Here is a 14,996-nt window from a genome sequence, read left to right on the forward strand (position 1 = left end):
AATATCCATGTACAATACAAGCACACAAACTGCATGCTGTCACACTCCATTCCAACTCTACTGCAGTTTAAAATGTTTAAACAACATGACATACGTCAACCCTTGATTGTTCATAGTCTGCTTCTTTAAGCAGTCAAACTAAATCCACTGTTGCAGCAACTGCTGCTATTTGTTCATGGTATTTTTCCTAAAGCTCCTAAAATATACACTTCCATCCACTCACGCTCCAATAGGCTAGAATAGAAAAAACTGTAGCCACAAATAAATGAGTCATCACTGGATAGGTAGAAGAATTTCCAATTACATCGAAAACAAGGAAACTGGCAACTGCATTATATAGCATACTTGGTTCATTTATTTAGATAAATGTAACTGAAATGTGATACAACTTTTTAATTATAGAAGTGTAATAAAAATAAAGTGTTTGTTGTTGCAATCCTGCAATTGGAATTCCAAACTTATTCCCACTGGGATTTTCCAGCTACTGCTGAGGTGCACTGGCACATGATTTAGCTGCTTCTTTCCTGAAAAAAAAAATTGCACAAGGATTTTGCCAGTTGGAGAATAAAAAACAAAGTATTGAGAGATCATATTTATTGCTGCTCACAGCAAGACTTCAATCTGATTTCTCTCACCTGGCAGTCTCACGTAACCCAAAACCATCTGTCTTGCCTTCCCCACATCACGTGAAACAGTAGAATCTGATTTTTTTGTCAGTCTCCATATCCCAGTGCAAAAGCATCTAAACAGTACTCTCTCAATTCTAGGGAAACTTTTCATGTTCTTGTGTGCGCGTATGCATACACGAATACAAGAGCTGACCATTCTTTGATATTTAGAAACAGTTGCCCACAGTTCAATCTAACATTCCAATTTGATGTTTCCCCAAGTTATATGCACAGAATTTTCACTGCAGGCTGTAGGTCTGCTGGGTGTCCTTCACTGACAGGGTTATGAAGAGGGACCGTGGATCCTTTCTGTTTTTGCGGACTGTTATCTTCCCTCTTAGGGCCTCTCCTGTAAAAGAAAGAAGGAAATTAGTATACTAACATTACTGAATCACACACAGGAACAGCAAAGATACATTACATACCACTATGTTGCATGAGAATCTGTTCCAAATTAATCAGAATTAAACCAAGCTGCAAAGGCTTCCTTTGTGCTTTCGAAGCTCTAAACAATGGTCTCAACAACAAAGGTTAAGGCAAACTGTTCAACCTGGTGAGGTGCTGAGTTATGTCTGATGCTCTGCTTCTCAGACCACCCAACCAAAGAGCTGATATGCCAATTATTTACTTACAATTGTACTATTCCCCACCTCCTCGCCCCAGTTTAAAATACCAATATACTCATGAAGTGATATAAATTAAATTATCTTTAAATTCCTGAATATAGCTTTCTGGGCATGAAAGAAGAAACAAAATTAGGAATAACACAAAAGCATAAAAAATGCAAAATTGCCAGTCTGTAAAATTCCTTTGCTGAGCTCCCTAATTTTTAATTATGCATCACTATGCAAATAATGCATCACTATGATCAACGCTGAGTAAAACCAAGTAACCACACAACTCTCTACTTCAGATGCCACGTGATTTATAATTGAACTGTATTTCATTTAAGCTCTAACTAGTTTGTAAAACAAAATATCAGGCTTTTCTGACCACGTCACTCTGCCTGTGTGGGCTTCTGCTAAAACCAGAGAGAACTCCTTGACACAGAAGAGCTGAGAGACATCTCCCCAAGGAGAGACACAGCCGCCACTTTCAGTGTTCATAAACTTAAGCACAAGCTTTCCTCCTAGAGAAATTCCAGGCCTTGTTGTTTCTATGTTTAACATTTTGTCCTAGATTGTGCTGATCAAGTCTGGTTCCACTCCAAGAGCAGCTACAGTTCCACAGCACATCAAGTTTTTCCACGTTTATTCCTTACAGAATTCAAAGGTCTGTTCTAGCTTGTAAAACCACTTTCAGATTCTGAAATAAATGATGAGAAAAATTCAACCTGCTGTGCCAATTTAGGAACTTATGTATACAAGGAAGAGATGTTTGACATTTCATATACAAGATACGAGACTATTTGGGGATCTCTAAGTCCAATTTAATGATCTGACAGTCCATTTTCTTGTCATACAAACATACTCTATGGGTAAGATGTGAAAAGCCCTTATAGCCATGCAACATTCTGACACCTTACACAGGACTAAACGTTCATCTTCATCCCTCACACCAACCACTGTTACTACTTTTCTATCTCACTGGATCCAAAGTATTTCCCAGGTGTTCACTACTTACTGTGATTGTAACAACAAACCACGGCTTTTTAAAAGTTGAAATTTTCAAGATTCTTATAGCAAAAATGAAAACAAACAGCCATTTGTAAACTAACCCAGTTTCAACTTCAGTAAGAAATTTAGAATTCTCCATTTGGCACAATTCTCAGTTGCACCCACAAACAGTAAATTGACACATGATCCATGTTACAAATAAGAAATGCTGGACATTTTGTCAAAGGCTGCAGTATAAACACCAAAGAAAGCTTTTCAACAAGAATGACTGTGGTACGAATACTATGCAAGAAACTAAAAAAAAAAAAAAAGCTTTTTTTTTTTTCCCCCATAGTTTAACAGTTGGAGATTCCACTTCAATTCTTGTCCAGCTTTATTATTAGGACACACATGATGGACATAATACAATGTGATTTGCAAAGAATTGCAAAAATGGTTTCGCAGATCATTTAAACAGAGATTTGCCAGATAGAAGGACAAAGAAAAAAGGGCGTTACAGCTTCTATCCAGCTAAGAAGTTTAACCTAGTTTGAACATACAGATTTTCAGAACTGCTGCAAAATGATTTGATATATTTTAACATCCTAGAATAACTATTTAAGACATTCAGTAAGACTAAAGAGCTTCTGAGAACCAAAATTCCATGATTTAAGTTAATCTATACATCAGCCTTACCATTTAAAACATTAATACAAAGCAACACAATAAATGAAGTACAAGTCTAAATGTAATTCCATAAATTAAAGCTGACTTCATAGAACAGAACCCTCAGATTCTGTCTGTAAAGGTAGTTAATGAAACAAAGCATTCCATTTTTCCATTCAGCTATTTCTTACGCAGTAACCACATTAAAGCTGCTTTTCTAAACAGTCTTTTCTGAGGGCCGAAGCAAACAACAGCAGTGCAACCAAGTCACAGAAAGGCAGTTCTGAACAATTAATCAATGTCACATAGATAGACCATGACTGATGTTTTTTCAGCATCGTGCTGTCCTGCGAGCTGCCTGGAGGAAGCCGTCCCGGGGACTCAGCTGCATCACCTTGCTCTTATCACGCTCAGCTGAATGCAAGTAAACCACACAGTGCCATTGCAGTTTGATTAGGACAAAACTGAATCCATTACGATCCCGCTCCCACAATTTTATTATCCCCTGGGGAGCCCTGAAATTTGTCTCCAAAAAGAAAAAAAAAAAGAATTCAGCAGAAATGCTGGACGAGCTTGCTAGTACAGGAAAAACGGCAGCCCTAGGTCCATACTGACCCACTGCTGATTACACGCTCTACAGTAAACCCTATACATGCGCTCTGAACACTCAAACCGGTTTATTTTGATTCTGACTTTTACCATCAGTGAAGCTGTACACACTCATCTTTCATCTTATGTCTGTGCAATACAATCATGCAAAGGGCAAGCCTGCAGGTTAAGAGAGAAGATACTTCTCCATGCAAGAGCCTCCATCACCAAGAGTGTTTAGGCCCCGTAAACCATATTTTTTTTAGTCTATAACTTGATTCATCTGAAAGGATTTGACTGAACCCAAAGACTGCATGCAGTCTCCTGTACACATATCCATAACATCTGCTTAAAGCTCAAAATGATCCATGGCAATGAACTTGTAATGTAAAGAACTACTCCACCTTTCAGTACAATTTGTTGTACTCTTTCTCTTTGATCACAAAAAGATGCAAAGAGATACTGAAGGTAGCCAGTAATCAAGGTCTTTCAGGTTTCCTTCTTTTCTTCCTGTGGAAAAGCTTTATGAAGCTAACAGTGAGACAAGTTAAGAATATGGTACTCAAAACATTCTTTATTCTGAACACCATTAAAATTTAAGAACCTTACGAAAGATCTCACTGGAATTGCTTCAAAGAGAGCTGCTAGAAAACTGCAGTGGATTTGGGCTAAAGAAACCTTAACTACCTAACAGCCGGTGAGCAGTATCTTTGCAAAACTCCTACGCTGTAAGAACCACAAGCTTCTAAGTGGTTCATATGTGCCTTCACAGTTCCACGGCAGTAAGCTTTGACACCGCTCTCCATGACAAGGCTGTCCTTCTTTGAGGCTGACAATTTAAACATTATCTAGTTTTCCACTCTAGTTTAGACTAACTTGAACCACTATCACATGCAGCACTGAGGTCTCGCATGTAACCAAAAACCAAAAAAAACCACGCAAAAAAACAAGTCTCAAAAGCATTACTCTGGAAGACCTGGCTAGAAAGTAGTTTCCAAATACCATCTATTTTCTGAAAATGAAAAAGAACAATGAGAGACAGAAATTGTTTGTGGTAGGACCAAAAGCATTTGAGACATCCTTCTTCCACTGGCTGGTTGCTTTTATAAACTAAGCAGCAGTTTGCCAACTCTTGTTGAATCACTTTTTGGCCTCTTCTGAAACTATGTTGAGGTTCTGTCCTTCCCTTTCATGCTCTGAGTACATTCTCTGAGGAGTTTTTTTGTACCAAATTGGATGTTTTGACTCCCCAAGACAAACTAGGCTGTTGAGTAGGGTAAGACAACCTTGTATGGCTACTTAAGACAACACGCACACCCTGCCAGTGTCCGAGATTCCAAAGATAGCTCAGGTACCAGAAATAGTTGCCACAGGGAACAGGAAAGACCAGATACATGGTCCTCCAAAGTGTATAGCTGTAGAAGCCAAACTCACTCACCTAGAACTAGTCTTAATTCACTAGTTTTCATAATAGAGATCCTAAACTGTATAGCTGTGTCCCAATCTTTCTCTCTCAGCAGTTCTGAAAAAAATAGATTGTTGTTGCTGTATGATCCATATCACCTTGCAGTTGCAACTTAAAAAGGGAGGTGCACAGAACGGCACAAGAAGTCCATCCAAGTTTTCCTGTCTAGATACAGGACTTCTATTATCTTTCAATGACATAAAACAGCCATGGGAAGAGATTATCTCAATTTAGTGCCTGAAATACGCACTTAGAAATGGTTCTGGAAAGTCCGAAGGATGATTTTAAACTGCAGATTTCAAAAGGTGTGGCGTAAGACACGCAAGATTAAAGTGTGACCACAACATTCAAGTTTTAACAACTACTACATTTTAAAAGCTAGCATCATTTTTGGAGGTATCGCTTGTAAGTAAACAAGTGACAGCATTCTATAGACATCATGTTGCAGCTGTAGACAGGCAAAACAGACACTAAAATCTCAATTAGGAACCAAATTATCCATCTGGGATACACAATATTGAAGTATTTCAGTATAAGATCAAAACATTCAGACAGATTAATTGTGCCAGTGTTGTTTTCCCATTTTTAACAAAGCTCTGTAGGTAGACAAATTAACATTTTTCAGTTTGTAAATTCACAGCTACCCAATTATGGAGACTGGGGAGTTAAAGATAATCGAGGATTTTACAGGGGCTTAGCCATGTGAGTTCGGTTTTGGTTCTGCTGTGCTGGTGCCTTTTAGCACCAAAGAAAACAAATCCAGGTTTTATTTCCACTGCAAGGCGATATCAAGAACACAAAATGCCAACAATATGCTGTTTTATTGCTAATAGAATTTGCTTGCCTACATATCTGGGTTTTAACTTAACGCACCACGACTGAAAAGATTCTGTGGGCCCTTTAAAATAATATTTGTAAGCATTTTATTTATTTAGTAAATGCTTGAGACAACCAAATAAGGATGATTATTCTGTATACAACTTTTTGTTTATGAAACATAGCAGGAATATTTCAACAAACAACAAAAGGAAAATACTTATGTTTGGACCATGAATAAGAAAAAGATACTACTTTGGCCTCTCAATTTTAATTTTCAAAAGCTATTAAAAGGGCTGCTAAGTGAAGCTTTCTCCTCTGTAGGGAGTCTACAATACAATACTCTTTTGTCTAAGAAAACCCAGTTTTTATGGCAATAAAATATCATCTGGCTTTTTCCCCGTTTCTTTAATTTTACTGCTTGCTAAGCAGTTAAAGCATATTCAACATGCTGACACTATTTCGTTTTACTTCATTGTATACCAGCTTCAAGTCTCTCATCACAGTCTGTGAGGAGGAAAACTACCTTTTCATAATACCTAAGTAATAAAAGATTATCTTCCACTCTCACATTAACTCTAAACCAAATCAACATAAATTAGCCATTAAAACTATATACAAAGCTGTCTACCATAGTTAGGTATCAAGATGAAACTTAGTGGCAAATCAGAAGTATTAATTAGGTGTAACTTTTATTGTCTCACTCTCCAGATCTTTGGATCTAGGGGAAACCTCTCCCATTTCATCCCAGAAAATTTGCAAACATCGCACACCCAGCACAGGCTGCGGCACGGATGGCAAAGGACAGAGGACTAGTTTCAAGCCCCATCTTTTGGCTCGTAACGGCTTGATTCTGTTATTACTAGAACAGAGATCAAAACGTTCAGTCTTTTTTATGACTGAGAAAATAGATCTATTTTTACAACACATAACCTGGTATCAAACAGCTGAGAAAATAAGCTAGTTCACACTGCAGAACAAAACAATTTTGCCATGGCATAAAGGAGCCTTTCCCTGTTAAATACCCAGCAGGTTCAGATATTTGTAAGCTCAACCTCTTTTACAGAGCAAATCCAAATACAATCAGTGCTTTATAACCACTTCAGGCATATTCCCAGAAGCTATAAAGCATCTGATAGACTTTAAGACAGCTTTCCTATTTTACTGAGAATTAGAAAAGTGAGGGAACCATTTTTCTCTACTGGGGGGAAAAAAACCCCAAACACCACACACTGCCCAGCTTGAAAAAAGCTTTCAAAACAGGAAAACATTTTAAATATATTTTATGCCACCACATTCCTCTTTCACAACCTATTAAAATAACGAAAGCAAATATCACCATGGGTACACCGGTCAGATTATTGCAAGACTCAAATAATATTTTTATTCATTTTCCAGTATTTACTATGAAAAGAGTTTGTCCTGACTCAAACAATCTTGCAGACAACACCAAGTTGGGTGGGAGTGTTGATCTGCTGGAGGGTGGGAAGGCTCTACAAGGGGATTTAGACCAGCTGGATCGATGGGCTGAGGCCAATTGTATGAGGTCAAGTGCCAGGTCCTGCACTTGGGTCACAACCACCCCAGGCAGCGCTACAGCCTGGGGAAGAGTGGCTGGAAAGCTGCCTGGCAGAAAGGGATCTGGGGGTATTTACATTGGATATTAGGAAAATTTTTTTTCACGGAAAGCGTTGTCAGGCATTGGAACAGGCTGCCCGGGGAAGTGGTTAAATCGCCATCCCCGGGCGGGTTTAAAAGACACGTAGATTAGGTTCTTAGGGACATGGTTTAGTGGACTTGCCAGTGTTAGGTTTACGGTTGGACACAATGATCTTATACGTCTTTTCCAACCAAAATGGTTCCATGAATACATTTAGTCACAAGCAGGTCATCTTTGTTGTGTTTCCCAGTGTCATATATACATTTCTTATTCTAAGAATTTATACAGAGGATTGATGAATATTGGTAAACACAGGGATGGGCATAAAAACTGAAGCCTTCAAAAGATACAAACGTGCTTAATCTAATATAGTTACTTTTTTCTTCAGTTAACTTGCATTGAGAAAAGTCCATTTGAAGAAAGTTTCCCCCAAAGTTGAGTACATTTGGAGTGGAGCTCTGTCCAACATGTTTGGCAGAAACAACACATGGTAAGATAGTAACAAGCAGTGCTAATTCATTAACCTGTGACAGATGAGAAACACCTGGAAGCACAACTTTACATATATTGCAAAAGAAGTTTGAGCAGTTTGTTTAGCTGTTAAAATGGAAAGACTGAAGAAATCACATATATTTAACTACAAAATTACCAAGATGAATATTTGAGCCACTATTTTTACAAAGGAAAAAAACCCACAATATGAAAAAATGGAAAATGTGGAAATCTGTACTTATAGTAAGATGTCTTGACGAAACAAGAGTTTTGGAACAATGAAGGAGAAGGACCCAAGTCAGAGAGAATGGTTTAAAAAAAAAAAAAAAACCAAACCACACACCACACACAGAAAACCCCCAAACAAACCAACCAGCCAACAAAAATCACTTAAATTAAGCAACATAACTATCTAAGTTTGGGGAAACACCTTCTGCCCTGATGGGCTTATGTCATTAATGACAACAAATATTGCACAGAAGTTAAAACTTGGATTACAAAGGAAAAGGAAATGACATCAAAAGTTTATCTCAGAATCTTCTCTAATACCAGAAATAACAGGCAGAGAATCCTAGACTAAAGTGGTGGTTTTATATAAAATATAAAACCAGACAGAATGGGTAAAAGGATGGGAAAAGGGACCTTAAGTAATTACAAAGAGAAGACGACAGAAAGAGAAGCATAGCTGTAACAAGATCTGTTACAGGAATAACTTTAAGAATTGAGCTACTAAAGGAAAAGGAAGGAGTTAGAGCAAAAGTGATCTTGAAAGTCAACTAGGTTGTGTTCACTGTTTCAAAGCACACCGTTTCTGCAGCTACCTTCAGAAAGTCACTGCACCCAGACTCGAGTTCTAGAGTCAGGCACATCTCCCACTAATTTCACACATTTGGTAAATGTCAAATGATCTATGTAATATTAAATAATGTGCATATTCTAACAAATGTCACTGCACTTCAAAAAAATTCACTTCACACTCTATGACATTGAAATTTAATGAGTTGCGGCAAGGAGACCTTGGCCAGCCTTGTCTAGAAGAAGAAACTCAACACAAGCCAAGTACAAATGCACCAATGCATATGTGCACCTAAGAAGTGACAGGACCCAAGAAAATAAAATAATTTTTATTTGCATATAAGACTATAAAGTAAAAGCATGAAAGAGAGAAACGATTTGTCAGATAACACAGATCATAGTACCTTTAGGAAAGAAGCTCCTGGTAAGAAGTTGTCATGGCTGATAGCTAGAAGGGGCGACTGCAAAAGCAATTGAGTGCAAAGGCTGCTTTCACCAAGGTACATTCATAATTAGGACTGTTAAGACAGACACAATATTCCATCTACCTCAATACTCCTCTACAGCACCTCTAAGTCTCCTGATTCCAGTTTCTTTTGCAGTATCTAGAAAAGTTTTTGTATGCTTTCACCCCATATGTCTGGTCTATTTATAAACTGTTCAGGTTGGGGCCATATATTACTATGAGTTTATTAACCGATCAGCAGGTCCTGCTAGCCTGTAAAGAAGAATGGCCCTCAAATATGAATAATTCACCATTGGTTAAGAGTTCAACAGTGGTGAGCAAATACATAGAGGTTAAGTGGGCAAAGTAATAAAAATAAAGAAGCATAAAAATATAACTATTTCCTTTGATCATAAAAATACTTGGAGAGTCTGAAAGAAAGTGCAGTTACACAGGCATAAGAGCGCAAGACTTATAAATCTTGCCCTGTTCTATGTCCAGCCTCTTGCATGACTACCCTGTGAGGGTCATGGACATATTTCTGTGTCTATAAAGCACAGAATATTTGACTACTTGCATACAAATGTATTTTCAAGGCTTACCAAATAGAACCAATTAAAACCACTAACAAGCATCACTTTAGTCTTCAAAACCTTACATCAACAACTTATCATCTGAATTTTGGGTTATTCCTGGTGACAACAAAAGTCTTTTTACCTGCATCAAATTCAAGGTGAAACACATTATGGTACTTATGCATTTCATAAAAATTTAAAGTGTACCAAAATAATGTCTTCCATATTTCAATATATCAAGTTCACGGTTGTGAGTTCTTTGAAACTGTTTTCAATTTACGGAGTAATCCTGCAGTACCAGGTACAACACCCTTGCATATATTCATTATTTATTTAACAAATAGAGTATAATTCAGGAGTGCTACAAAAAAACTCCTGTGCAATCACTTGACAAATACGATACTTAAGAACATTAGTAATGTTAAAGTTAAAATAACGTTAATAGCAGTTTTCTGGTCTTATATTTTTCTGCCTCAGAAATGTTTTGATACACAAGTTTTCTCATCAAAATTACAGTACAGAGCTAAGTATAAGGCATATGCCCACTTACATATACATATACAGACATTTATATGTATTTTTACGTGACTTTTGTAGAATATATATATTTCCTGTTGCTTTGCTTAGACAAAAAAAATTCTTTAACAGCAGCTGAAAGACTTACCTTTTTTTTTTTTTTTTCAACACTTACGCTATTCTTCAAGTATTTAAGATTTGAATTTAATGATAACAGCAGTGTAACACAGCCACTGTTGTACCACAACTGAATTTAAATATACCTGCTTCTACAGGAATTGGTTTCTCCAGGAAAAATAATGTCTGTTTCCAGTGTGTTTTGGCACACAGGGGACCAGTCGAAAACAAGACCTGCAATGGAAGAGTTCAAGAGTTTGATTAAGAACAACATTTTTGATATCACATCACATCAATCAATTACCAAACACACATGCACGTGAAGTGTTTGCTAGAGAAAAATCAGACTCACTGCCAAACAACTTGAGGCAGAATAAAACTCAAAAATACCCTAATCTCTCAGACATTTTTAAAACACGTAACTCCAAATACTCACCTTGTTGTGACAGTTCTTCTCAAAAAATATATCAAAATAACCAGCAACTGCCTATTAAGAAAACAGAGGAAAACACAAATATGATAAAGGAATAACAGTGACGCTCAAGAAAAAGTATATAATTAATATGTGCATTTATTGGGATTTCTATTCCTTTTCAAGCCCTTAATAATGGAAACAAGCTTAGATTTATGCTTTGGAGCATGCTAGAAATCCTAAGGCAAGAAAATAAGCTGTCATCACACCTTTGTTCTACTAAAGAATATTCAGCCCACTGTAATTGCATTTATGACATATCCAATTTTAGTCCGAGTTTCAAAAATAACCTGCACAACCTAACTGCAACTAGAATAACATGTGAGGAAACAGACTTTCAGATGTGCAAACCCACAAGCATAAAGTTCAGTCCCTGTCCTCTACGACTCCCATGACCCTCACTAAATACAGAAGGATCCTGCATGCTGTGTCACTCTTTGCGTGGATTAACATCATTTTCCATAAAAGCTGCCTGTGAACAGAGGCACAGCATAACCAAGCAGGGAATATTAATATTTTTCTTCTTCTAGTACACACACAGATAAGGAAAAAGATTCACAAATACCTCATGCTGGCCTTTTCAGCAGTTAATAGTGTCTAATAGTAACTCTCCACAGGATTCCTTCTTCTGTTCCTCCTGCCATCCTACTCTTAACCTCAAAGAACCTTTCTCTTCAGTGCATAATTAATTAGCGGGACTTTTCTTTCAGCTTGAAGAGGAAAAGAAAACCAAAATGTCTGCACACAAAACAGTATATCAACACTACTAGTTATACTGTCCTGCTTTTTTGACAAAAAAGCCTTGTGAGAGTCCCAGAAATTCAAATTAAGAACCGGAAGATGCTCATAGAGGACCACCAACGCCGCAGTTTTTCCTCTGAAATCCTGTTCACGCTCACCTTTATTTGCTTTCTACTGTCTCCTAGGAAAAGGCTAAAGCAAATCAGATGGTGGGCCCAAGGCACTTACGCTTCTCTATTACATGTCAGCCTGAAGAAATGACCCGGAATAGAGCTTTTGAGGAACTCTAAATACAGAAGCTGGGGACTCTCTGTCCCTCTGGCAGCAGGAGGGGATTCTCCCCACGTCAGCTGTTGTACATTCAAACAAGATGCACACAAATTCAATGATGGCAAGCCCACGGCATGAAAATTCACTGCAAACAACTGATTACAACCTTTCTTTCATAGCACCAGTGTTTTTCTCCTGGTCTAAGTCTAGGAAATGAGTTGTTTTGAGTAGTTACAAAGGACAAGTTCTGTAGCTTGTCCTTCATATTGACCGAGAGATGGATTGTGATGGAAAAAGTCACACATACTTACAAAATTAAGGTGAAAAACTGAATGGCACAGGGTTTTATCATTATGAAATATGTGATCTGAATGGTTGATAAACCATTCTGGTATTTTTCTTCTGTAGTCTAAATCCAGAACAGATTTCACTAACACAGTGGTGAATACATCTTAAAGCATGTAAGTCTGTGTTAATGTGCCTTTGTCAGCTTTTAACTTACTGACACTCCAGAGAAGCCTGGAAAGTTCCAAATTCCGATGTGGGCAAAAATTCTTAAAAAAAAAAAAAAAGAAAAAGAACCAAGGAGACACTGAGGGACCTTTGTGACAAATGAGGAACAGATGTTGGAAACTGTGACTCTTCTATCCCTTTAGCGAAGTCCTATCACTCAATGCTGAGAATCTCATTCCCAAGTGAATTACAGCCTTGTCTCTAATATGCCTTTTTGAGTAAAGATTGAGAAGGTTTTGACAAAGCTTTTTTGACCCAGACTACTGTTATTGATGCACAATCTTTTCTGGACATTAGACAGAGACCCACTAAGTCATACAAATATTTTTCAATCATCAGGTCAATACTGTTGATATGTTTACAAATAAGACTTAGGATATGATTACTGAAGAAAGGAAAACAAGGTTGAGACAACAAAAATACGTGAAGAACTGAGGGAAAAAAGATTGGCTTCCAGAGAAAATGAGACAGTCAAGCTACATTTTGGACCAGAAAGCTAGAAGCTCCAAGCAGATATACTATAGCTAAGGTGGATGTGATTATCTATAAACTTGGCAGCAAGAAGTAATAGAAACACCCTACATACTACCCTGAGAAAATAAAAATCAGTCAATGAGACCGCATCTCTAACACAAAGTTTTCTTTGCCACGTCACTGGCAAAGTATTGGAGGATTCAAAGCTTCACCACAGTTCTAGTTATTTCTCCTTTTGATGTTTTGTGAAAAGCTTGACATAAAATGTTATAACTTCTGCTTCTACATGAAGACCTAGGAAGTCTTCCTTGAAAGAGCTATGAAAAACTAAAATCTCTGACTGCATTTAAGAAGCCTATGTCAATACTCCCAAGTGAAAGCGCTAAAAAACCCTACACCAAACGAAAAAAGAGCCCACTCTTAAGGTATATTAGCTAAGCCTTGCACCGCTACATAAATGATCTGGTTTCCCATATTAACATCTTGGGAGAAGACAGAGAAAGAAAAAAGCCAGAAGTGAAGTACAGGCAGATGATGCTTTCTACAATTTTATCTACATTCACTAGCCCTGTATATTTAAAAACCAAATTTCACAAATCTAAAAACCTACACAAATCAAAGTTGAAATAACCTGATAATACAAAACTAGCCATAAAATTGTGGTTTCGGCTACTACCTTCTTTTTAGGAATTTATATATTCTCTTACTTTTTCACTTTTTAAAAAAATTCATTACCTGTTGGTGGTTTTATGCTGAAATGCACAATACATATCGTCTATGTTTAAGTACATTTCAGTGAAATAACTCTGTAAAAAGTGAAGTTCAAAACATTTTCCTTTCATTTCTCTTTTGAACACTACCACAAATTGCAGCAGCTATAACAGTCAATCATAAACTTCTATTAAATATGCAACATTACAAAGACAGACGTTTCCAACATTTACAGTGTGAAGTAAGATTAAGTCCTCCCTTCTTCTTGTAACATTTAACATGCAGCTAAGAAGCAAAATATAAGGGGAAAAAATGATTCACAAGTGGCATGCTAGAAACAATCACAGACACAAGCATATTAATATGGAATACAGAGCTGGTCAGATTTTTATTAAAGGTGTCATTTTTTTTTAATGAGAAGGCAAACTAAGGAAAAGGAACAAGCAAATAACACCCCCATAAATTCCAGATGATGCTTTACAACTACTGCCTTAGTCTCTCTGTCTCTATTTTATTTTAAGCATAAGAACAGTTATTTCCTCCATTGTGGTTTTCCTCATCTTTTTGCTCCACCTTTGACAGCTCATTTACAACTTCACCAATGACTAATCAGCAAGAATTTAAACCTTCTCTGGAAGAATCTTTCAAGTGCCAGCCTCTCAAATACCATGGAAGAGGAAAACACAACTAATGACCTCTAAACTGGTAATAAATAACTGTAACTCTAGCCTGACACATGCTCTAGCCTCAAAGGATGTTAAATATTAGGAAACTGCAGAAATATTATTCTTCCTGGTCTCAAATAAATTGCCCGGAGAAAAGCAGGACTATGGGGACAAAATCTCCAACCCCAGAACAAAGTCTCCATATCTCCCCAGGGAACTAATACGGTTAAATAAAGAACTAAGGAAATACTTAAGAATAGATGTGCATTACTGAGACTGCAGAGCAGTATTCTGTAAGGGTCAACTAAATTCAGTCAACAACTAAGAATAAAACATTCCTAAAATTACAATAGCAGTTGCACTAACTTCTACCTGATTTTGTCAAAAATGGGTTTTGATGAAGAGTTCCTGTAAAGTAGCTTAAGGTCTTAATCCATCGCTGATAAAAAAAAAAGCTGCAAAAGCAGCACTTCCTCCCAGTAACATTCGCTTGTCTTGAATAAATTCTTCTTGTCTCCCCGATAACTTGAGTCTATTTTTTTCCCCCCATTTATTCACGTAACATGTACTAAGTATAATAAGATACAAAAAGCTTTAACATATGTAATAGATGAATATTAGGACATATTCCTTATTTATACTCTTCCACTTAGAGTACTTAGGTGAAAGGGGAAGAGAAGACTAAATTTTAATTCCAGTATATGTGAATACTAAGACTTTTTTTCTAAAGAAAATGGCTGTCTACATGCAGC

The 14,996-nt window shown here is 37.1% G+C and overlaps 1 protein-coding gene across 2 annotated transcripts in view; it reads right to left on the reverse strand.

Annotated features, from left to right (window-relative positions):
- Positions 1-344: 344 nt before the first annotated feature.
- The window catches only part of PRMT3 (protein arginine methyltransferase 3), a 54,410-nt gene continuing 39,758 nt past the window's right edge, over positions 345-14,996 (reverse strand). The window contains exons 14-16 of one of the 2 annotated variants that reach the window (XM_065635924.1): positions 10,835-10,885; positions 10,545-10,632; positions 345-1,017 (exon numbers count right to left, since the gene is read on the reverse strand). In XM_065635924.1, coding sequence (XP_065491996.1) covers positions 908-1,017; positions 10,545-10,632; positions 10,835-10,885 — 249 coding nt within the window. In that variant the 3' untranslated portion in view covers positions 345-907. The remainder of the gene's footprint in view (positions 1,018-10,544; positions 10,633-10,834; positions 10,886-14,996) is intronic. The other variant, XM_065635925.1, reaches the window with a different exon arrangement.

The sequence above is a fragment of the Caloenas nicobarica genome, chromosome 5 (genome assembly GCF_036013445.1).
Source record: "Caloenas nicobarica isolate bCalNic1 chromosome 5, bCalNic1.hap1, whole genome shotgun sequence".
Taxonomy (NCBI): Eukaryota; Metazoa; Chordata; class Aves; order Columbiformes; family Columbidae; genus Caloenas; species Caloenas nicobarica.